At 46.4% G+C, this 22,976-nt stretch overlaps 1 protein-coding gene across 1 annotated transcript in view; it reads left to right on the top strand.

Annotated features, from left to right (window-relative positions):
- LOC103608933 (nucleolar MIF4G domain-containing protein 1-like) overlaps positions 1 to 19,323 on the top strand; it is a 23,712-nt gene extending 4,389 nt beyond the window's left edge. Inside the window, exons 5-12 of the mRNA XM_008593322.1 lie at positions 6,816 to 7,139; positions 9,178 to 9,288; positions 10,018 to 10,185; positions 11,374 to 11,495; positions 13,346 to 13,478; positions 13,983 to 14,114; positions 16,874 to 16,983; positions 17,326 to 19,323. Of these exons, the coding sequence (XP_008591544.1) occupies positions 6,816 to 7,139; positions 9,178 to 9,288; positions 10,018 to 10,185; positions 11,374 to 11,495; positions 13,346 to 13,478; positions 13,983 to 14,114; positions 16,874 to 16,983; positions 17,326 to 17,500 (1,275 nt within the window). The 3' untranslated portion in view covers positions 17,501 to 19,323. The remainder of the gene's footprint in view (positions 1 to 6,815; positions 7,140 to 9,177; positions 9,289 to 10,017; positions 10,186 to 11,373; positions 11,496 to 13,345; positions 13,479 to 13,982; positions 14,115 to 16,873; positions 16,984 to 17,325) is intronic.
- Positions 19,324 to 22,976: the final 3,653 nt, after the last annotated feature.

Genomic DNA, 22,976 nt, shown 5'->3' with positions numbered 1-22,976 from the left:
GCGGACGAGGAGAGGGACAGCGCCCGCCGGGACCCTCCGCCTCCCGAAGAGCCGCGGCCGACCACGGCCCCCCCGGCCCAGGTCACGGGCCCTTCGGCCCAGGTCAAGGCCCCCCCGGCCCAGGTCACGGGCCCCCCGGCCAAGGCCTCCCCGGGGAAGACCAGACCCGCCGCTGCCGCCAGCGCCGCCAGCGCCGCCGCCCGCAAACGTGCGCTCCTAGCGGCCAACGAGGAGGAGGACCGAGAGATCCGGAGGCTGGAGCGCGGCCTCGGCCTGCACAGGCGCTACGGGAAGGGCGACGGCCACCGCCTGCCGCTCAGCTTTGCGCGCGACGGGCTGGACTACGTCCTGCGGGCCCTGGACAGGGGGCGAGGGAGCGGCGTGTACGAGAGCAGCGGCGGGGAGGAGGACGAGGAGCAGGCCGGACGGACTCCCCCCGAGAGCGCCTCCGAGAGCGACTCCGAGGACCGGAGCGAGGACGAGGAGGATGGGGGTGAAGGGCAGCAGGCGGGCGCAGACAGAGGCGGAGCGCAGGAGAAGAGGCGGGACAAGAGAGTGCGCTTTGCGGAAGAGAAGCGCGGAGACGCGGAGGGAGGTGACGCGGCGGCCCAGGTAGGGGCCCCGCCTCGGGGCAGCGCGCCCACGCCCGAGCACTGCGGGCGCTGCTTGTGGGTGGGTCGGGCTGGTCACGTTGTTCTGTCTTGTGTCCAACTTTCCATAATAGAAAGGGAGCGGAACACACGTCTAGGAGACCTCTTACCGCAGGGGCTTAGCGGCGCTCCGCCGGCTGTTCTCGGAGCACACCTTCGTTCTCAGAGGGCAGTCCCAGGTCTCCAGACCTGACTTCCGACGCCACCGTCCCTTTGTCGGGGCCTCTTTCGTGTGGGCGGCACGTCACAGCTGCAGCACCCCGACTCGCCGCCGCCCTCGCCCTGCTTCCTTTGCCGCCCAACTGCTGCTAGAGCGCGTTTCCCGCAGTGCAAGGCTAGTTCACAGCAGTCTCCAGAGTGAAGATGCAGTCAGGCCTTCGCGGGCTGACCCTCAGCCCATTTCGTCTGGGCGCCCCTGTCACGCAGCTTGAGAGCAGCCAGAGGTGGAACTGCTTGTGTTTCAGCATGCTGCCTCTAAATATATTATCCCTTCTGCCTGCGAGGCCTTTCCTCGTTTTCTCACTGTTTATTAAACACCAAGCATCTCTGGGAATCTTTTTCCCGTTTCAAGCACGTGAAACTTCATTTCTGTTCTTGATGCCTTAGCACCTAGCACCTGTGGGCAATCTCTAAATGCTGCCAGTTCCTCTCTTAGGATGTTATTTTCTCACTGTTCCTGAGTTTTCTTTCACAACCTATTGAGGTATAGTTGACACACAATCTGAAGTAACATGTCTCAGTGGCAGCTTCTGTGCATGTAAATATGCCTTCTCCAACTGAGTTAAAACTCTTAACAGTAAGGATCATGCCTTACAAATGTTTGTCTCCTTAAAGTCTGTCACTTAGGTGCCCAGGATCCATGATGATGTTTACACACACACACACCCACACACACACCCAGTTTTTTTTTTTTTAACTAAAACCCAGACACTGTTTTCATGGAGTACCTGGGAGTTCTGCCATCACACGCTGTTCTAGTGTTCTGTTCCGCTTTAGCTCAGGTGCACACCGAGTAAACTTCCGTGTACACATATAGTCCCCCCTCTTACCATTCAAACGGAGCCACCTTTTCTCGGTGTTAGCAACTGGGGATTTTTGTGCCACCTATGAAATGGAAAGTTAGCATTTTTCCTAACAACACACTCAAAGATGGTCCCTGCCTCTGAGGATGTTAGATCAGGATACGTGGAGTATTGTCACGTAAGCTTCTGTAGACATAAAGAGCATCCAGCGTATGCTTCACTGTGGCTACATTTCAGCTGTAAAGACAACAATTATGTTATTTCAGGATTCCAAAGTATACATGGTTTTGAACGATACGTGCTGGGTTACTGAGGCAAGACAAGAATTGTTCATGGGTCAAAAGTGTGCATAACGTAAGGTATATTGGTAGCGTTGATGACTTTTTTTTTTTAATTGCACTGAAAAATAATTCCTATTTTGAAGCATTATTGCTCTCTATGTCTACAACTCTCTGCAGGTTGAGTGAACCAAACATGGCGTCCATCAGTGGACAGCTGGAGGAGCTGTACATGACCCACAGCAGGAAGGACATGAATGACACTCTGACCGCTGCCCTGCTGGGCGCCTGTGTTTCTGACACGGCTATGCCCAGCAGGCTGATGATGGAGCATGTTCTCTTAGTCAGCATCCTGCACCACACGGTGGGAATTGAGGTAGGGTGGCACCTTTCCTCCAGGCGTCAGTAGTGCACAAGGGTGGTCACTTTCACGGTAACAGTGTGGTATAGGTCGTTTTCTTGGTTGATTCCTTTTCCATGTTCTCTTAGTCAGCATCCTGCACCACACGGTGGGAATTGAGGTAGGGTGGCACCTTTCTTCCAGGCGTCAGTAGTGCACAAGGGTGGTCACTTTCACGGTAACAGTGTGGTATAGGTCGTTTTCTTGTGTTGATTCCTTTTGATTCCTAGTGATACCCCATGGTCTATATCTTGTGATTCTAAACAGCATTTGGTAAATACTTGATTCCACCCAACTCTGCCTTTTGTTCTGTGCCTCCTGACATGTCTTCATGTTTGTTTTCCTTCTGGACTGCTGTCTCTGACTTGCCTTCGTTTTCTTTGTGTTCCCACTTTCACACTGACTTACTCTGGGTGTTGGGAAGATAATGGTTGGTATGGTTTCCCTACCAAGGTATTTGTATTGGTGGGAGGTTATTTTTCATAAGGGTTGAGTGAGGAGATGTGCAGGAGCTGCCTGGGTGACGTCCAGGGAGCCCTCGTGCCGTTTCTGTGCCCGTTTCTTGGTCTGTGAAGTTGGACTCTGGCAGCCACCTCGAGGGGCCGTGGTCAGGGTTAAACAGGACAGTGCACATCAATCGTGGTACCTGACAGGTCTGAGTAAAGGTTTGCCTCCCCCCCACCCCCATTTGTGAGCTTCCTCCTGACCCAGCAACCTTCTGGCAGTTCAGGTCAGGGAGGCTTTGTTGGGTGACAACTCTGCTTCCACAGTCGCCACCATCTTCTGGTCCGTCCTCTCACCTACTAGAGTAAACACACAGCCTTCCCAGTCAGTATTGCAGTTCCCTCAGTGTAGCTGGTCTCAGGTATGTTTAAGGAAATAAATCATTCTGATTAAATGAGCTTATACTGAAGCAGGGGAATGACTGGATGACTAAGTGAATGCGGCTTAACTTTCCAGGTGATGTATTCACGAGAAGAATGTGTTCACCTGTTTGGATCGTTCAATGCTACAGTCTCTTGGTGGTGATTTTCTTAGTTTTTTGCCTGATAGCTGTAAAATAGGCTATTAAAAATAGGCTGCAGCAGCAAAGCATCCCTAAAAGTCTGATTTCCTGGCCTGTGTTTGCTTGCTTGTCTGCATTACATTTGATGCTCACAGTACCGAGTGAGATAAGGAGCGCAGATACGTACTTAAACCCATTTTTTAAATGCAGCTGACGAAGCCGCGGCAGGGTTACATGGTGTTCCCGCGATCGCAGGCTTGTTCAGAGGACGCGGAGCTTGTTCTCTGCGCTCCTAAGCAGTGCACTTCCTACCGCAGTGCTGCTCCCATTCATCTCATTCTTATGTTATTTTCTCTCTCGATTGTAGTCTTAAAAATTATTTGGAGTCTTTTAGAATGGAACTGTCTAGGGCTTGATTTAAAATGCGCAAACTTGCCAAAATGAGTTAGCCTCCCTTTTCCTAGTGGTTCTGTGGTGAGACACTGCCCAGGTGCAGAACACGCTCTGCCATGTCCAGCTGTGTCACCCTGGGTGGCCTCATGCCTCGGCATCTTCCTCCGTTGAGTTGCTGAGGTTAACGAGTTGCTGTGTGTAATAGTCATAGAGAAGAGGCTGGCCCATAGTATGTGAGCATCGAACGTTGGTTTTTAACTTCTTAACAATACAGAAGGAGATCTTCGTGTTGAGATTCTCCTTTCCTCTGACTTTTTCCCAGCTGGCTGTTTGCCCCACTGCAAGTGTCACTGGTATTCCTCAGTGATCTTCTGAACCTCAGCTGGCAGTAGTCACACTGTGGCAATTTTTTGAGAGATGGAGACTTTAGGACCTACTGGACATTGAGAAGCTGAGGCAGACGAGAGACTGGTACAGGCCCTGGGTCTTCTGGGTGGCAGGACTCTCTTCTCCACTACCTAGATAACCTCTCCTGTGGCAACTCTGCACCAGCTCCTTTGGGAATTGCTCTTTTGAAGTAATTTTTTTATTTCTAAGAGCTATACTCATCCCCACATGTGAATGTGCGAGTCCACTTTCTTGTCATTACAAAGTGTGATGGAGTCCCCGGACGCTGTTCCTAGTACCCTGTGATTTCCATAACTCAGTGCCCTTCTGTGGCCTCTGTAGCACATTCCCGTCCTCCAGATCATACCGGTGTACTTCAGCAGACTTAATAATCAAAATGATTTTAGTACAGACAGTACTTCAGTGAGTTATAGTCTAAGCTATAGACCCTGACCACCCATGGCACATCAGGAATCTACTTGATTTGGAAACATGAGATGATTGTTCCTACTTCCCATTTAAACCTTCACTAATAGCACGAAGGACAATGAAATGACTTGTTCCAAGGGGAAGTCATTATGGTACTTTAGCTAATGACATCCACTAAAACCCTGCCAGAGTGTGATGAGCTCTCAGGATGCTGGTCCCATTAAACTTCTTTCAGTGCTGTACTGAGAAAAACATCTTCAGAAATTCATGGAAGGAAAAAAACATCTTAAAGACTGTAGTGTCAGCTGCTGAATTGCTTCTGTAAGTTGTTTAAAAATAAAAAATCAGATCTGTGCAGAGTTGTGTTAAAATTCCTATATCAGAATTAATGTATATGCTTAAATAACTTTAGCAACATGAATTCTGTGTATTTTTTAAATGTTATGCTGTTTTATTTTGAAGACATTAAATGGAATTTCAAATTTAAAATTTTGACAAATTTTGATGTAATTAAATAATTCTACTTGAATGATAGAAAACCTACCTGAATATATTTTGTGCCTGAATTTTTCTTGACGTCTGCAGAATTCTAACTTCTTTTCCTCAACTGTAGTTGAATATAAAATTGTCGTCATAATAGGAGAGTTTATTCTTCAGGTTTATCTTCAGTGAATTGGGAGTTTATAGGTTAAATTTATTAAGTCTCAGGCCTTTGAAGCTAGAGCGTCTCCCATCTGTCAGTGTTAGCCTTCCTGAAGTCACTTTGCCTCCTGCCAATCTGTCACCTTTCTCTGGAATCTCCTAGCACTTGTTTCTTTGCAACCCAGCAGTGACATGTGCGCACTTTCCCACCAGTCACACTCTACCCCCAGCTCTTAGCCTTGCCATGATCTCCACTGCTACCCATAGGTCTGCCTCCATCCCTGCCACGTGTCCCACAGTTGAAGCTGGAGTCTCAAACTGGCCTTACCCAGCCCTCCTCACCTGCTGCTCCTCACACATTTCTTGGTTACCCAGATGAAAAACTTGGGAGTCACATTCACTGGCGGGCTGCCCCCTGCCAGTGCTGTTCCGGGGTGACTCTGGTGCCAGCCCTTACAGCTGCTGTTGGCATCACTCTTTGTCACCACCAAGCCCCCTCCTGCCTTCTCCCTCCAGTCTCAACTTGAGCTGCGATTTGAAAGAAAATGCTGACATCATAGTAATATCAGCAAGATCGATAATGATAGCTACCATTTCTGCCTTCAAGTTTCATCATCTCAGTGTTAGAGAGTGAAAAAACAGGTGTTTTTAAATCCACACAGATATAAATCCAGGTCTTCCTTATTCCGTAGTACACACTTACAGAATCTGGAATAGAATATACCAGAATGGCAAAAAGAAGGTTCCCCTAGTGGCCTCACTTAGCTTCACCAGAGCACTGTAGTCCTGGCCCCAGGGCAGTCCCCTCAGATCTGGAATAGAATATACCAGAATGGCAAAAAGAAGGTTCCCCTAGTGGCCTCACTTAGCTTAACCAGAGCACTGTAGTCCTGGCCCCAGGGCAGTCCCCTCAAGTGTAGCAGCTGGTTTACCTGTTGGCCCCTAAAGAACAGAACAGGTGGCATCAGGACCACAGAGTACCCAAGGATCTCTGGCTGGGCCGAGCAGATGTGTTCACATACTGCTTTTAAATACAGACACTCACCCGGGAAGCAGAGGCCCCTCATCCCTTCCACCTCTGCCCATGCAGTGATCGTTACATGTAAAGGCTGTTTGGCAGCCCCGGGTATTACTGGAGAATGTGTGTTTTTATTTTTCTACTTTCAAGATCACTTGCACTGCTTCCTTCTAAGAAATTAACTTGGAATAAATATCTGGAAAAAGTCTTTCAAGAAATGAGTGCTGTTAGGTAGTAGAACATTTTTAGAGACACAGGCGTGTTTTTGACAGTTCTAACAATTTTATTTTTCCTAGGAACTAGAATGGCTGCGAGTCAAAAAAAGTACCACTTTGTTGTTGATTTTAAAGAAAAGAGTGTACCATACAGTACAGGTGTGAGCGCCATGGCGAGTTGCTGTACGTTGCCACTTACTGTTTAGCACTCGTCATCGTAAGGCACGGTGCAGTCACACTGAGCTGTCAAGGTGTATACCCTGTTGGAGTTCACATCCTGCCTTGTGGACATCTCAGGTGCCAGCTGTGTTTGTTGAAGGTGAAGCAGGGTCCCTAAGAACAATGTAATGATGATCTTCTGCTGTCTTCGGCCAGGTAGGGGCTCACTTCCTGGAGGCCGTGGTGCGGAGGTTCGAGGACGTCTATAGAACTGGCAGTGAAGGGAAGGAATGCGACAACCTGGCCACCATCCTTGCCCATTTGTACAACTTCCACGTGGTGCAGTCTCTCCTCATCTTTGATGTTTTGAAAAAACTTATTGGAACTTTCACAGAAAAGGATATTGAACTGATCCTGTTAATGCTGAAAAACGTGGGCTTTTCACTGAGAAAAGACGATGCTTTGTCTCTTAAGGAGCTCATCACTGAAGCCCAGACCAAAGCCAGTGGGGCAGGCAGCAGGTTTCAAGACCAGACCAGGGTACGAGTGCGTCACTTGACCTGCTTCCCAAGTGCCTAAAAGCTCACACTGAGCAGACCTTAAACATAAGCATTTGGGGTAAATACTATACTTCATTCCTAATGGTTTCTATTCTGCCTTATCTAGTTTCATGGCTTTATCTTTAACGTGTGAACGGAACCTTGTTTCTTTACTAAGAACTCAGATAAATATTTTGTGAATTTAAAATTCAATTTATTTAACATCCATCTATTCAAAAAATGCTTCCTGAGGAGGCCACATGGCAGGGGCTCCTGGACTAGCGAGGCACAGGCTTCTGGCTCTGCCACAGACAGCAGCAAAGCCTGAGTGGTCCAGGCCTCAGTTTCCTCATCTGTAAAAAGGCTGATCATAGCTCCTACCTCGTTTGCTGTTCTGATGATAGCAGCAAAGAACAGCATGTGAGAACCCCTTGGGGAAGGAAGAGTGCAGCTTATTTAGGGAACAAGAAAAGGGTTAAGGGTGGAGAGTCTGAAGGGGGACCATCACAGGAGAAAGGGGCAGAATCCAGGGGTCAGGGGCCCTTGTAAACCATCACGGGAATTGGAATTTTATCCTAGAGGCATCTGAAGAGTTCTAAGCAGGTAACTGACAGGTTGAAGTTTTTGTTTTAGTGATCACTTTGGCTCTAATGTGGAAAAGAGAGGGAAGGTGGTCAGAGTTAGGAGGATCTACTCTGAGAATAGGAATCTGGGGGAGGCCGCAGTGGCCAACGTTAGCATAGTGGTAGTGGGTGTGGATTTAGGAGTTAGAAGTGACCAGACTTAGTGTGGAGTGGAAGTAAAGGAACAGAGGGGTCAGGGGTCTCCCTTCAGGTGAACAGCAGGACGTGCAGGAGGAGAGACAGACATGGACAGGAAAACGGCTTGGTTTTTGAAATACTGAAATGAAAGCACCTGGGTTATCTGTGAAGAGGTGGGGCCTGGGAGGGATTCGGGGTCACCTTCGTGGAAGTGGGTGGCATTGCCTGCTGCAGAGTGGGACACGAAGCAGACCCTGAGGGTTGGCTGCAACGACACTCACCTGCTGGGGGAGGAATCGCTGGCAGGCGAGAGCGGCTGTCATCAGGAGGGAGGACGGGAGGAAGAAAACAGCAGAGGCCAGGGCCCCACGTGTACCGGGGAGGGGTTTTTCTCCCCACGGGGTGCTAAGTAAGGGCAGAAGAGATGAGGACTGGATTTTCATTTTGAGGTGGGTTCTGATAGCAGTCCCAATTATCAAACAGTTATCCTGAAGGGTTCCAGAGAAGCGTGTCTGCAAGGAGGAGAGGGCGGTGGAGGACGGGATGGGAGCGACAAGTTGTGCTTAAACCGATGGCTTAAAACATAAAGTTGACAGAGGCAGGAATAGACTAGTGGCTGCCTAGGGCTGGTGGGAAATGGGGAGTGGCCGTTAATGGGTTTGGAGTTTCTCTTTTGGGTCACAAGAAAGTTCTAAAATTGATTGTGGTGATAGTTGCACAACTCTGAATATACAAAAACCACCTAATTGTACATTTTAAGTGGGTGGATTATATGGTATGTGAATCACATCTGGATAAAAAGATAACATTTGGGGAAATCTGAGAAGGGTATGTGGGAGTTCTTTGTACTGTTCTTGCAGCTTTTCTTTGTGACAGTATTTCCAATTTAAATGTTAAAAAAGATGAACAGGCTGTTGGTGGGGGAGAGGTTGAGAATGCAGGGGACACGAGAGGACATGTAAGAGCTCAGGTCAGTGAGAGTGGCGTGGGGTGGGAATAGGACCCTAGAGGGAGACATGGTTTCCAGATTGGTGGCTGGGCAGTGTGGAGGGGGCGGCACGCACATGAGGTCAAGAGGCGTGTGCAGAGGGGGAGAGCAAGGCCCTGCGCATGGCCCTGGGTGAGATGTGGAAGTTAGTGTAGACTGTCTCTACCTGAAGACCATTCTGATTATTGACCAGCAGCGGTGGTGACCTTGTGTGATGTGTTTATTGCCAGGTTGAATGAGCGGTTGTTCAGACTGTTTGAAATGATGGGTGTTTTCTGGTTTTCTTGAAGGTTCGGTTTATGCTGGAGACAATGTTGGCGCTGAAGAACAATGACATGCGCAAAATTCCGGGCTATGACCCTGAGCCCGTGGAGAAACTGAGGAAGCTGCAGAGGGCTCTCGTAAGCAACCTTCAATTCTCATGTGTTCTAAGCTTCCACGTCAGCGTGAGCCCATCATGAACATCAGGTCAGGTGCCACGTCTGTTAAGGTACAGAAGGGAAGCTGCTTGTGGTATCTGTCCTGCCTCCTCCGAGTGGCCTGGGTGCTGTCGCAGGATGTCCAAGTGCGAGAAGATCCGTGTCAGCTGAGAATCTCCTGCACTTGGCCTGAGGCACTAAACTCAAACTGCCTGATAGGATCATCTGATGCTGTCAAAGAAGGCCAGGGCCCCACCTGGACCAAGGAAATGAGAATGGTTCGAGGGGGACTCAGGGTTGGGCTCCTTGTTTAAGTGTGGGTGTTTCTGATGCAGACGGGCCTGAGACCCGCCATCCTCACCAGTCAGGGTGATTCTGAATGTGGCTGACTGCAAAGCCCAGGCTCCTCCTGGTCACGTGTCACCTGCCACTGAGTCTGAGGCAATTCAGTCTCTCTCCCCTGTCGTGACAACATTGTCTGGACAGTGTTGTTTGGGGTGATAGACCCACAGACCTAAAACACAAAATACTATGAATTTGCCACTAATTTTGGCATTATTCCAAACAGGTTAACTATCCTGGTTGTCAGTGAATCATCACAGTATGCATGTGCCAAGAATGCCATTGTCAAAAACAGAAAAGCTGAGAGTGATGGAAGTACAGGATATGCACCAATTAAAAGCATTTCACTGGAACTTTTCTTTAAATCAGGTTCGCAACACTGGCTCGGGTTCAGAGACTCAGCTCCGTGTCTCCTGGGACAGCGTCTTGAATGCTGAGCAGACTGGTCGCTGGTGGATTGTGGGGTCTGCGTGGAGTGGGGCCCCGATGATTGACAACAGTCATCGCACCCTCTTGCAGAGGCAGCTTTCCGGGACGGTATGGAGACCCCTGTGCTGGCGGCTGCCAGACTGTGGATGCCGCCACAATGGCTGGTTAGGGCTTTACCTAGAGTAGCTCCTTTATTATTCATGAGGGGTTATTGAAAGGTATGGCATAGGTTTATTTGGAGGCCTTATTGAAATTGCAGTTATGTTGTGATATAATTTAATTCAGTTTCTGTTGTTTCTCTTTAAAGGATTTTTTTAAGTTCCAAACCGCATCACACAAAAGCTGTAAAAGTTGAGTGGAATGGTGGGGGGGACATATAAAAACCCAAACAGTCGTCTTGCAGAAGCCCATTCTCACAACTGGACGTCTGCTGTCTCTGTGCGTGGGTGCAGTCTTTGGGCCATGGATTTCAGATTGTGACAACCCCGACCCTTCTCTGTGTTGGTCACTAACTAGAGGCTGCACTGTATCCAGATCCCCCATTCCCTGAGGTCCTGTCCTGTCCCAGGTCCGTGGCTTTCAGATTGTGACGACCCCGACCCTTCTCTGTGTTGGTCACTAACTAGAGGCTGCACTGTATCCAGATCCCCCATTCCCTGAGGTCCTGTCCTGTCCCAGGTCCGTGGCTTTCAGATTGTGACGACCCCGACCCTTCTCTGTGTTGGTCACTAACTAGAGGTTGCGCTGTATCCAGATCCCCCATTCCGAGGTCCCGTCCTGTCCCAGGTCCGTGAGTTTCAGATTGTGACGACCCCGACCCTTCTCTGTGTTGGTCACTAACTAGAGGCTGCACTGTATCCAGATCCCCCATTCCCTGAGGTCCTGTCCTGTCCCAGGTCCGTGGGTTTCAGATTGTGACGACCCCGACCCTTCTCTGTGTTTGTTACTAACTAGAGGCTGCACTTTATCCAGATTCCTCCATTCCCAGAGGTCCTCTCCTGTCCCCAGACCCCACATCACACTTGGTGGCCAGGGCTCCTGTGTGTGATTTCATTGCTGCTGAGACTGAAATTGTACCACCACTGAGAAGTCTCCCAAACCAAGCAGTTTTTCCCTCCACTGACAAGTTTTTCCTTTGGGAGGGTTGCCCAAGAATAAATGTTTGACACTTACATATATTCACATGTGATTTCCAATTATATTTAAGATAAGCAAAAGCATGGTATAGAATTGTTCAGGAAACAACTTTGATTGGAATATTTGTGTGATCTGTGCATTAATTGTTCCTCTTTTCAGGGTAGCTCAAAGATACTGGAACTTGCCCGGAAGCAGAGAATGAACACTGACGTCAGGAGAAACATATTCTGTACAATAATGACGAGTGAAGATTTTCTGGATGCTTTTGAAAAGCTTCTAAAGTAAGCATTTGTGTGAACATGTTGACCTGTTGTTTAATGAGATGTTGTAAAAGAAATAAGTTGGTTTGATTTTCAAGTTTTAGATGATTAAGTCAGGTGCTGCTGGGAACAGCCGGGGGCTTTCCCCATCACTCCCCCTCCTCCTGTTGGGTCCAGACGTCCCTGGGTCGGCTTTCCAGAGGTTCCTACTGATGGCCACTAGTGGTTCCTCATTAGAATATTTTATGACATGTAAAGATTTGAGGGTTTTGACTGAAAGTATTAGTTAACCAGCTAATAATTCTTAGTGGCCATTGTTTATCATGAATTGCTTGAAAATCTGTAAATCTTCACATTAAAGTTATCCTTCTAATCCGTAATTTAAAACTTTTTAGTATAGTTTCTATAACTAGTTGTAATAAGATTTAGAAAATGCCTGTGAACTTTCACAAAGTACTTCTAAAAAACTTAATATTAGTTCATTTTCCTGCATTTGATTCAAACTCAGAATGAAATACGGGGGAAGACGGGTCATTTAAGGATTCTGATAATTTGGGGTTTTATTTTCTAAACCAGAGTACCTTGTTGAAGTGAAATCCTAAGCTTTCTTTTTCTTTCTGTAGCTTTTCTTTTTTTTTTTTTTTTTTTTTTTTTTTTTTTTTTTTTTTTTTTTTTTTTTTAGTGTATCTTCATTTCCTAGTTACACTTTGATTTTAAAAGGGCTCCGTTTGAGGAGAGCTCATGTTCTCTAGTCAGAGGGTCTGCTTTATCCTTTGTTCTGGGAGGACTCTTATTTTTCCCCTGGTTGACTTCATATTCTGCAAAATTTAGTCTACCAAACTCTGTTTATTAAACAATAATGTTTTCCCATTTTTATTCCTCATAATTATTATCTGCGATTCTGAACTTTTAAGCAACATGAATTGATATAAATGCAGCCAAAACTGAATTGGTTGTCTAGTTGACCACATGCCCGTAGCTGGAGCTGCGAGTCACATGTGTGGGGTCTGGGTGGGTCTTGCTTTTGCGGTGGAGCTGCTGCTGTCCCCCACATCTCCCAGTGTGTGCTTTTGTGCAGAGCCGCGGCAGCTCAGGAGTGTTCAAGCTCGGCAGTGTTCACGTCTGTCTCCTTCACAGGCAGGCAGTTATTGGTAATCACAAAAACTGAAAACAACCCACATGCCCCTTAGCTGGGGAAAGGATAGGCCAGCGGTGGGACGTCCAAACCCAAATGATGGGCTACTTACTACTCAATGTAGGAGAGGGACAAGCTGCTGAGACCCACTCAGCGTGGGGTGATCTTGGGCGTATTCTGACGAGTATAGGAAGCCAGACCTAGGTGGCTGCCAGCTTTGTGGCTCTGTTCATATGACAGTCTGGCAGAGGCAAAACGAGAGGGATGGACAGCAGATCAGCAGTGGCCTGCGTGTTGAGGGAAGGCCGCACTGGTGCTTGGAGGGGATGAACTGTCTACATAGGCTTGTCCACACTCCCAGGACTACACTGAAAAGGATGGATTTTACTGTGTATAAGTTGTACCTTAAGTTTTAAAAATGAAAAAGTAAAGTCATTGCCGTAGTAAGAATACAGTTCAGTCCTTTTTATTGCCAGTCAGGCACCAGTCACAGGCTTTCATAGCTGGCACAGAACTTGTAGATCAGGTTGTCTCCTCCCACAATTTGAAACTAAGGCCCAGAGAAGTCAGGGACAGGACCAGGCTGTGACTCAAGTCTATGCTGCCACCACCTCCTCTGCCTTGCTCACTTTTAGCCAAACTCGTCCAGACGGGAATGTGTTCCTTTGAGAGATTTCAGCTGTGAAAACCTTGGAAGGTGGGTGATGTACTAATCATTGCTATTTCTGTTTTATAGGCTTGGACTTAAGGACCAGCAGGAGAGAGAAATCGTTCACGTTCTCATGGATTGCTGCCTTCAGGAGAAAACCTACAATCCTTTCTATGCGTTCTTGGCTACCAAACTTTGTGAATATGAAAGGAGATTTCAGGTAACTTAGTGAGGCGGCCACCAGAACATTCTGTGAACATTCAGTTCAACACACCTAAAAATGAGTCCACCGTGGCCCCTGTCACGTGGTCCACCCTTCACTGGGAGACGAGATACAACCAGAGGGGGTGACGAGGGTCCAGAGCGTCCTCGTGTTGCCTTTTCCTGTCACAGGTGCAGGTGTGTGGCCGGGCTGCCTGGAGCCCCTCTGGTTCCATAACACACCAGTCTCTTCTCATGTAACTTGTCAGCAGTGCCCTTTCTGCAAAGTGTGAACGTTGACATCGCTGATTTGAGTAAGAAAATGTCAGCAGAGAGAGGTTACTGTGGAGTGTTCTAAACTGCTGTCTAGAGAAAAGGACAGTGTAGCTGCTCCTGAATGTCATGATTTTTAGAATATCACAAGTCAGTGAACGAGAAAGACTAGCTTTAGGTTACAGTCTCAGTGATTTAGTCGAATGGTTTGTTGCATTTTAACTTTTCATCGTTTTGACTGTCACATCAGATGACTTTCCAGTTCAGCGTGTGGGACAAGTACCGGGACTTAGAAAACCTGCCTGCTGCTCAGCTCTCTAATTTGGTGCACCTGGTGGCCCACTTGTTGAAGACCAAGTCACTTCCACTTTCCATCTTAAAGGTTTGTGTAATGTTCGAAATTGCTTAAAGCAGTGAAAATGATAGTGTAATTGCTTATACTTGATATTTTAAAACAGTGCATTCCCTCAGATTATGATTTACCGGAAAGGAGTCTTCATTATCCTGGCCATCACAGAAAACAGCCAGTTTAACGTTCAGTGTAAACTTATGTAGTAAATCAAGGCACAGTTGGGATTTTTTTGCTAATCTAAGTGAATCTGTTTTGGGGTCTGAGGTTAATGTGCTGGTCCTGATTATAAAATCCTGAGTCAGTCATTTAAATTGGGAGATGGCTGCAGTGAAGCGGGGACTGATCTCCTTCCAGAGGCTGGGAGCTGGCTTTTCACGTTTGCTCATTGGATGTAAGATGTCCTAAAGCTGTGGGCTCTCCTCTCCCGCACCATGTTTTGGGTCTTACATGTCACCTCAGAGCTGTTGAAATGCAGGTGCCCAGGTGTGTGGACTATGAAACGTAGACATAGGAGCTGGGATTCGAGGTGGACCAGTAAGGTTCGGAACATGGGCCCACCAGGACCTGGTGTCTTAAAAACTCTTCAACTTCTGGAGGTAATTCAGGGCCACCACATTCTGGGCCCTGTTGAAGCTTCCCTGGCTCTCAGGACGGCCTGTGGCTCCAGTTCCGTGTTTTAATATTGGTGAGTCCAGTTGTGCTGTTCCTCAGAGCACCTGCTCGAGATGACCTGGCATCTCTTAGTGTGTGCTGTGGGGTTTGGACACTGTGCTAGAAGCGAGGAGGTACCGTATGCTGGGGACTGGGGTACTCAGGACTCGGAAGGTGCCTTGCCTTCTCATCGCCCTAAATCTTGCCTTTCGCGCTCTCAAGCGTTGAGCTCAGTGTGGAACAGATGAAAAAAAAGGGTGCAGGAAGCTCACTCGCAGGTTGCAGAACTTAAGGGATGTTCTTGAAGGTGCCCTGCAGCTCGCAGCCCTACCCGTCGCTCTTCCCAGGGGGCCGCTCTGTGGTTTGGCATTTCTCCTTACTCCAGCGTGCTTCTGTAGTCTCTGTGCCTGTGCACAAACAGCCAGCACGGAACGCTGTTCTGCGCACTTTTACCTCTCTGCAAATAGTGTCTACTGTCACCTCACTCAGTATCCTCCTCCAGTTTCATCCGTGGCGTTGTCCGTGATTGTCTTCTCCACTTTTATTACTTCTGAGTAGTATTCCACTGTACGGGAGTACTTCAAAAACTTCATGAAAAATAGACTTAAAAGATAATACGAATCTTTCCATGAACTTTTTGAAGACCCTTTGTATAAGCGTACTTCAGTTTATTTATTAATTTGTTTATCTTACACGGCCTGTGGCTCCAGTTCCGTGTTTTAATATTGGTGAGTCCAGTTGTGCTGTTCCTCAGAGCACCTGCTCGAGATGACCTGGCATCTCTTAGTGTGTGCTGTGGGGTTTGGACACTGTGCTAGAAGCGAGGAGGTACCGTATGCTGGGGACTGGGGTACTCAGGACTCGGAAGGTGCCTTGCCTTCTCATCGCCCTAAATCTTGCCTTTCGCGCTCTCAAGCGTTGAGCTCAGTGTGGAACAGATGAAAAAAAAGGGTGCAGGAAGCTCACTCGCAGGTTGCAGAACTTAAGGGATGTTCTTGAAGGTGCCCTGCATCTCGCAGCCCTACCCGTCGCTCTTCCCAGGGGGCCGCTCTGTGGTTTGGCATTTCTCCTTACTCCAGCGTGCTTCTGTAGTCTCTGTGCCTGTGCACAAACAGCCAGCACGGAACGCTGTTCTGCGCACTTTTACCTCTCTGCAAATAGTGTCTACTGTCACCTCACTCAGTATCCTCCTCCAGTTTCATCCGTGGCGTTGTCCGTGATTGTCTTCTCCACTTTTATTACTTCTGAGTAGTATTCCACTGTACGGGAGTACTTCAAAAACTTCATGAAAAATAGACTTAAAAGATAATACGAATCTTTCCATGAACTTTTTGAAGACCCTTTGTATAAGCGTACTTCAGTTTATTTATTAATTTGTTTATCTTACTGATAGAAGCTTAAATTGTTTCTGACTTTTTGATTGTCGTCTAGAAGATATATATATATATATATATTAATTAGTTTCTCCTAAATTCTTTGTCTATATATAGTTTTAATTAGGGGACAGTTACTTTAGGGGATGAAGATAATACAGTCATGTGCCACATAGTGACATTTTGATCTACGAAGGTGGTCTCATAAGATTATAATCCCGTATTTTACTGTACCTTTTCTGTGTTTAGATATGTTTAAATACACAAATACTGACCATCGTGTTACAGTTCAGTACAGTAATATGCTGTACAGGTTTGCAGCCTGGATGTGTAGTAGCCTGTGCCATCTAAGTTTGTGCATAAGTGCACCCTGTGATGCTCGCACAATGACACAATCACCTAACAACGTATTTCTCAAAACCTATCCCCTCTGTTACGTGATGCATGTCTGTATATGTTTCTATTCTAGAATTGGAATTCTTGATTCATAAGGTATACGCCCCCATAAACTTTACTTACCACTGCCAAGTTGCTCTCAACAGTGGTCGTACCAGTTTACGCCCCTGCCAGCAGTATGTAAGAATTCTAGTGGCTCCACATCTTTGCCAACAGCATTTATTTTTTAAAACTGGAAATAGCCTCTTAAATCAGGAGTGGGTTGGGGGGTGGAGAGAGATTCATTTTTACTCTAACTATATTTACAAATCATTGAAAAAGTTGGCTAAATCAACATAATTTTATTTTTCTCTGTATCCTGACTCTTAGGTAGTTGAATTCAGTGAATTGGACAAACCCAGAGTCCACTTTTTACGAAAAGTGTTAAATATGCTGTTAATGGAAACAGAAGTTGAAGATCTTGGTTTAATTTTTGCAAGGTATGTTCCCAGCTTGCTGTGGGGAGACTTGGAACAGAGACGCAGAGATTGTTTCCACTTAACAGTGATTTATAAACGCAAGGTTGTTGCAGTCACTGCATGTGTAACCTAGTCGTTTCTGCTTTAATTTTAAGCTAATATTTTTAGATTTAGGGAACATAAAACTTGCCTGATAACAAACTAACAATGATTTATAACAAATAGAATATGTTAAGAATTTTTTAATTGAGAATTCTGTTTTAAAAAGAAACTGGGTTATGTCTCATCAGTTGACATACCTAGAATCAAGATCCAGGAGAGACTAGCACATCCATGATGCATGTTTATGTGATTCCTTTCCAGGGTATCTGAAAACCCTAAGTTGGGGATGTTGCGGGAAGGTTTGAAGCTTTTCATCAGCCACTTCTTACTAAAGAGCGCCCAGGCCCACAAGAGAGCTGATGAGGCCAACATTCTGCGAGAGAGAGCCAACCTTGCTACAAGATCTCTGCAGGGAAAAGCTTCCCTGAGAATGTAGTCGGGGAAATGTCCTTTGTAAACCCAGAGGCCTATTCTGTTGTCTACGTGGAAAAGCTTGGTGAAGCTATATCATGGCCAGTTGTGTTTAAAATATTATATTTTGAGATAATTTTTTGGTCCAAGGTTATATTGTAGTTGTGTTTTAAACTATTTTCAAATAACTTTACATGTATGGGGGGGAGGGGCAGACACACCGGACAGAGTGTTCTCTAGTGGGGCTGCTGTGTGTGATTGTCTTAATTTTTTTCATAGATAATAGGCCACTAGAGGGTGCAGTTACAAAGAAATTGATGTCTTTTTATCTTTTTTTTATTTTGGTTAAAAGTTCAAAAATCATTAGTTAGACATGCTGCTTGGTGTTTACTTGGCTGCTCTGAAGTGCGGAGTGCGGCAGAGCTGAGGGGAAGCGGCCCTGTGAGTGTCCTCTACACACCGTGCAGTGGGACAGGTGTTTTTCCTCGCCACTCAGCTCACATTTCAGCAGTGAAGGAGATCCTTTACCATTTTTATATCTCCTACTCTTCAATTCCAAGTTGTAAATGCACTTGCGTAAACAGCTCTGAATTCACCAAATAGATGCTGGACACTAATGGGTGCTGCTTGCTTGCTGGGTTCTAGGAGATGTAAACGTGAGTGAAACATAATTACTACCTGCGACGGATTAACATTTACCTAGTGAGAGACAAACACACCCCGCTTTCTGAGTGCAGAGAACTGATGGATCCTGTGAGGAGACAGAAGTGCCCTTGATACTCGGCATCTCCACACATGCACCAATGTTTGTTGTTCTTCCAGCCCTTAAAATGTGCCTCTCTCTCTCAAGTGCTACAGACTCGGTTTAAATCTCACCTTCAGTGGTTGAAAGAGTTACTGAGATGTGAGTATACAACAGCCCTTTAGACATTAAGTTGCAGAAACCCGTCTGCGGCAGAGCACTGTCCACTTTACAATGGCCACTTCGGGCTCAGAGGCACAGGCTGGTGATGTCACTGCTGTGCAGAACACTCTCTTGTACTTTCGATCTCAACATGGCCCTGTAGGAGCTTGTGCTTAGAAATCACTGTGTGAAGTCATACTTGTTCGGTCCTGTCCCTCAGCTAATCGTTTAAACTTTGAAACGTGCAAGCAACATGAAAAACTGCTAGGGCTAAGAATAACCACAGAAACAGCACAGAGGCTGTCTGGCCTTTCACATGCATGTTAGCCCTACCTTCAGAAACAAGCTCATGCAACCTGAGGCCAAATTAAAACGCTGTGTCTTCTAGCAGGTTCTGAACTTAGACAACACAGCAGCAGCAGGTATTAAGAGAGGAATGCAAGAAGGGAAGCCTTCACTTTTATATTAAGGGCTTTTAACAAAAAATGTCTTTGCTGGGTGGTGATTAGTGCACAGCAGAGCAGGTCCACAGTGAGATAAGGAGCTTGAGCCAGGATATCAGTGAACACTGCTTCCTTCCTCGAGAAAGTCTTTCTACGGAGGAAAAAATGTCAGTTGGGCTAAACAGTGTGCTTAATGACCTAGTCCGTTTACATTCTGATGCGAGCTGATCTTGCAGACCAAGCAGTTCACAGACAGGCAGCCAGTGTATGGACCACGTTTGAGTAGCACAAGTGTAACTGATGTTAATGAGAATTAATTGTGTGTGCAGCTGCTAAGATTAGGAAAAGATACCAGTGCAGTGGTGCCATCTAACGTCACTATGTCATGTGTACAGTAAACCTCGTTTGAAGTATAGATGAGTTCAAGCTGGTTTTTCTGCAAAAGATAAATTTCTGTAAACCCATTTTTATATCTTTTATTATTAAAACAATAAAAATGTCTTTCTCCTTTGCCATGGAATGAAAATATTTTTGACTTAATTCATTACATTTTGCATTTACTGTGTGGTAGGTTGCCCATAAAGCTGTACTTTTTTTTTTTTATTATTCCTTTTTGTCTTTTTTTTACTGACCAGTAACGGGATCGCAACCCTCGGTGTCGCGCCCGCACTGCGCTCAGCCAGTGAGCAGGAACCGGTCTCCACATGGGATCCGAACCCTCGGCGGGAGCCCCGCCACACTCCCAAACGGCGCACTCTCCAGTGCGCCACCGGGCTGGCCCGAAGCTGCACTTTTTAACAAAATATGGGTTATCAACTAATAGTAATTATACATTAGTATAAATTGTAAATACATCCTGACCTAAAGGTACTGTGAATTCAGACTTGCTTTTAAATATATAGTTTGTAAAAATTTATTACAGTAATATCTGTATTTGAAAAATATTGCAAGATGCTTAGGCAATGTTGGTGTATATCTGAGCTGTGGACTTCCTGCAGTGCAGGTTGAAAGCTGCTAATGTATAGAATTACCAAAAAAAAAAAAAAAGCGGTCTTAGGGGATTTCATCTTTAAGATAGAGGCATAAAGAACAAACTTGTATTAAAATGTGTAAATAAAATCTGATTTTTCTATTTTGTTGAGTGCCAGTGAACGTTTATTTTGTCGACATACTACGGGCTGCACCTTATCTTTTCATTTTTAGGAAGTCTGCTTAGCCATATGGTTTAGGAAAAAATGTGTCCTCTCCGTCCACCCCCACCCCCAGAGGGAGAGAGAAAGCAAATGGGGCAAAATGTTTGCTGTTGGAGAATTTGGGTGAAGTTTATACAGATGAAAGATATTCTTGTAACTTTTTTGTAAGCTTAAAATTATTTCAAAATAGTTTTTTAAAGGCATTCATAATTCAGGACTTATTCTTCGTAAAATAGGTGTAAAATATCCCAATGTTCTTTCATAAAAATAATTAAGCAGACTAATTCAAATCACCTTTGCCTCCTTTGTAAAAAGTAGATGAGGCCTTACTGTGAAATGATGGTAAGGGTGGCCTTAACTTTGAGATGAGTTTGGTTCCCTTCAGGTGGCAGCCCCGGCTCCCTGCCACCTGCACCTGGGTTGGCAGGTGAGAGAAGGAGGAAGATCCTATCACTGTGCTTAGGAGCCTTGGTATCAAGAATGGTGCTAATGGGCATCATGTCAGGGCACCCAAATGACCCCAGTGCTCATGAGGTGTGAAGGCCATTCACCACCCTGCACCCCGTAAGGGGTTGAATAGAATTTGAGCTGCATGTGTGGGCTGAGAGGTACCAGCACCCTTCCCACCTTTGGCATGTTCCCTAGGACTCAGGGTCAGATGCGGCAATTCTCTGATCAGTGCGTAGGCCCACATTTCTTTTTCTGAACTGCTTGGGAGTTGCATCCAGTCCCTTCATCCCTACATGGCTTCTGTGTGTGTTTCCTAAGAAGAACCTTCACTTCCATAACCACAGTAGAGTTATCAAAGGAAAATAACATTGATAGAATACTAACAGAATGGCCCTTAGTTTGGGCTTTCCTGCTGTTTCCTGTTACCTGGGTTATGCCCTCCCGATCATGCCCTCGGGGCACGCGATGGTGGCTCGTCCCATCCTTATTGCTGTGCAGGAGAAGTAATGTGTGGAGTTTTGTATGTGATGATTATTTTGAATTCTTTGTCAGGCAGTTTGTAAACCCTCGTTTTATTGGGGCCAACCACTGGAGCTTTATTTTGTTCCTTTGGTGGTGTCATGTTTCCTCAATTCATGTTCCTACAAGTCCTGCGTTGCTGACTTCACATTCAAAGAAGCAGTCACCTCCCCCACTATTTGGAGAGAAAGACCTTCACCAGTCAGCCCTGCTAGAGATTCCCGAGGGTCTCAGACCTTTTCTGTGGATGTGCCCACTCCATTCCTCTTGTCCCTCTTAGGGGGAGTCTTAGGATTGTGTGCATTCCCTTCATCCTGTCGAGCCAGGCTGGGTCTGAACGCCTCCCATTTTCCATTAGGTAGTTCCCTGAAGTGTTCAGATTTGGGCGCCTTTTCCCAGTCCAGCAGAGTGGAGCTGGCTGCTAAGATCTGCACCAGCTGTTGAGATCTGTGTACTGTCTGTGGGGGTGCTGCGAGCACACATCAGCTGGGTGGGGAGCCTGCAGGTGAGTCGTGCCATGGAATTCATGGAAGGCTTCTTGTGGAGTCTGCCGGCTGATTAGCAGAATCTGCAGCTGGCTGTGAAGAACCGGATGTTGTTGCTGTGTACTCCCTCCTTCCTACTCCCTCCTGCTGGAAGTCCCCATCACGGCTGATTAGCAGAATCTGCAGCTGGCTGTGAAGAACCGGATGTTGTTGCTGTGTACTCCCTGCTTCCTACTCCCTCCTGCTGGAAGTCCCCATCACCGCAGGGTTCTGGGTGAGACAGGAGTGGGCCTCCTGAGCAGTGTCCCGCAGTGCTTGGAGAAACTGGTGTTCACTTGGCTCTGACCCATGGGGGAAATCACAGACCAAAGGGCATCTTTGGAGGAGGGGTGGTGTAGGTAAAGTAAAACTGTTCTTCTTACCCCCTAATGTGTCCACTCTGGGACTCTTTGCTCCCCTGGGGTGCTGGAACCTCTCAGCTTGATTCTGGGCTTCCCCAACGATACTCTTGTCCATGGGTAGTTGGTAGAATCAATGTTTCTGTGGGGGGAATGAGGGCTGGAACCTATTCTGCTGTCTTACTAACCTCTTCTTATAATTACTTTTATAATAAAATCATCCAAGATTTAGCCAGTGGGAGATCCTTCAAGTTGGCTCCTCCAGCCTTTGACGTGTCTCCAACACTGTTCGGCATTTTCTTCTTTTCTAGCACTAGATATTCTAGCCTTACCCTGTACTTTCTCTGTCCTGCCCTGGAAGTAGCCATTTCTCCAAAGAGCTTTCTCCCCTTTTAATCAGGAATGGCATTTAGAAGCCAAGAAATGGACTTTGGGTGTGCAGGTTGTTTCTGGGGCACCATCGATTCTGGGCCCCTTCAGTGGACAGAGCTAGGAAAGAGATTGTGCGTGTAGGTCATGTATTATACACGCACGTACATACATGCATGTGTGTGTGTCTATATATAAAAACGGTTCCTACTGATAACTTCAATCCCGGTCCAACCCACTGGGCCGTTGCTGGCCTTTCTCTCCACGTGTGTATCTTCCTTTTCAACTATGACAAATCTGTTGCCCAGCATGATCGACTCATTTACTTACTTGCTCAGTCCTATAATACACAGAAAGTAGTTTTAGAATTGCCAGCCACACAGCTGTGAGAAACAAGCATGACTCGTTAAGATGAGTTTGTAATTATTTTGTGTTTGCTCTGAGATGGAGAGAAAGGGCAGACTGTCCAAAGTTGGGTTGGTTCCCCTTTGTCTGAAATGCAGATGGCTTCATTTGTTTCTGTTTGTGTTTTATTTTGGGTCCTTCCTCCATCTTTCTGACTTACAAATTGTAAATTATTCTTAACAGACCATTACATTCATGAAGTTTTACTGTGTGCTATTTGTGAAAGTTTTGTTCCTTCTGGCACAATCCAGAACAACTAAGCTTTGAAATTCCAAATATTTCTGTTGAGCGGTAAACCAGATGCGGGCCTCTGTTGTGTCACAGGCTGGGCAGTG

This window comes from Galeopterus variegatus, unplaced genomic scaffold (genome assembly GCF_000696425.1).
Source record: "Galeopterus variegatus unplaced genomic scaffold, G_variegatus-3.0.2 Scaffold8991, whole genome shotgun sequence".
Taxonomy (NCBI): domain Eukaryota; kingdom Metazoa; phylum Chordata; class Mammalia; order Dermoptera; family Cynocephalidae; genus Galeopterus; species Galeopterus variegatus.
The sequence above is the reverse complement of the archived record's forward strand: the minus strand, read 5'-3'. Positions and strand labels throughout refer to the sequence as shown.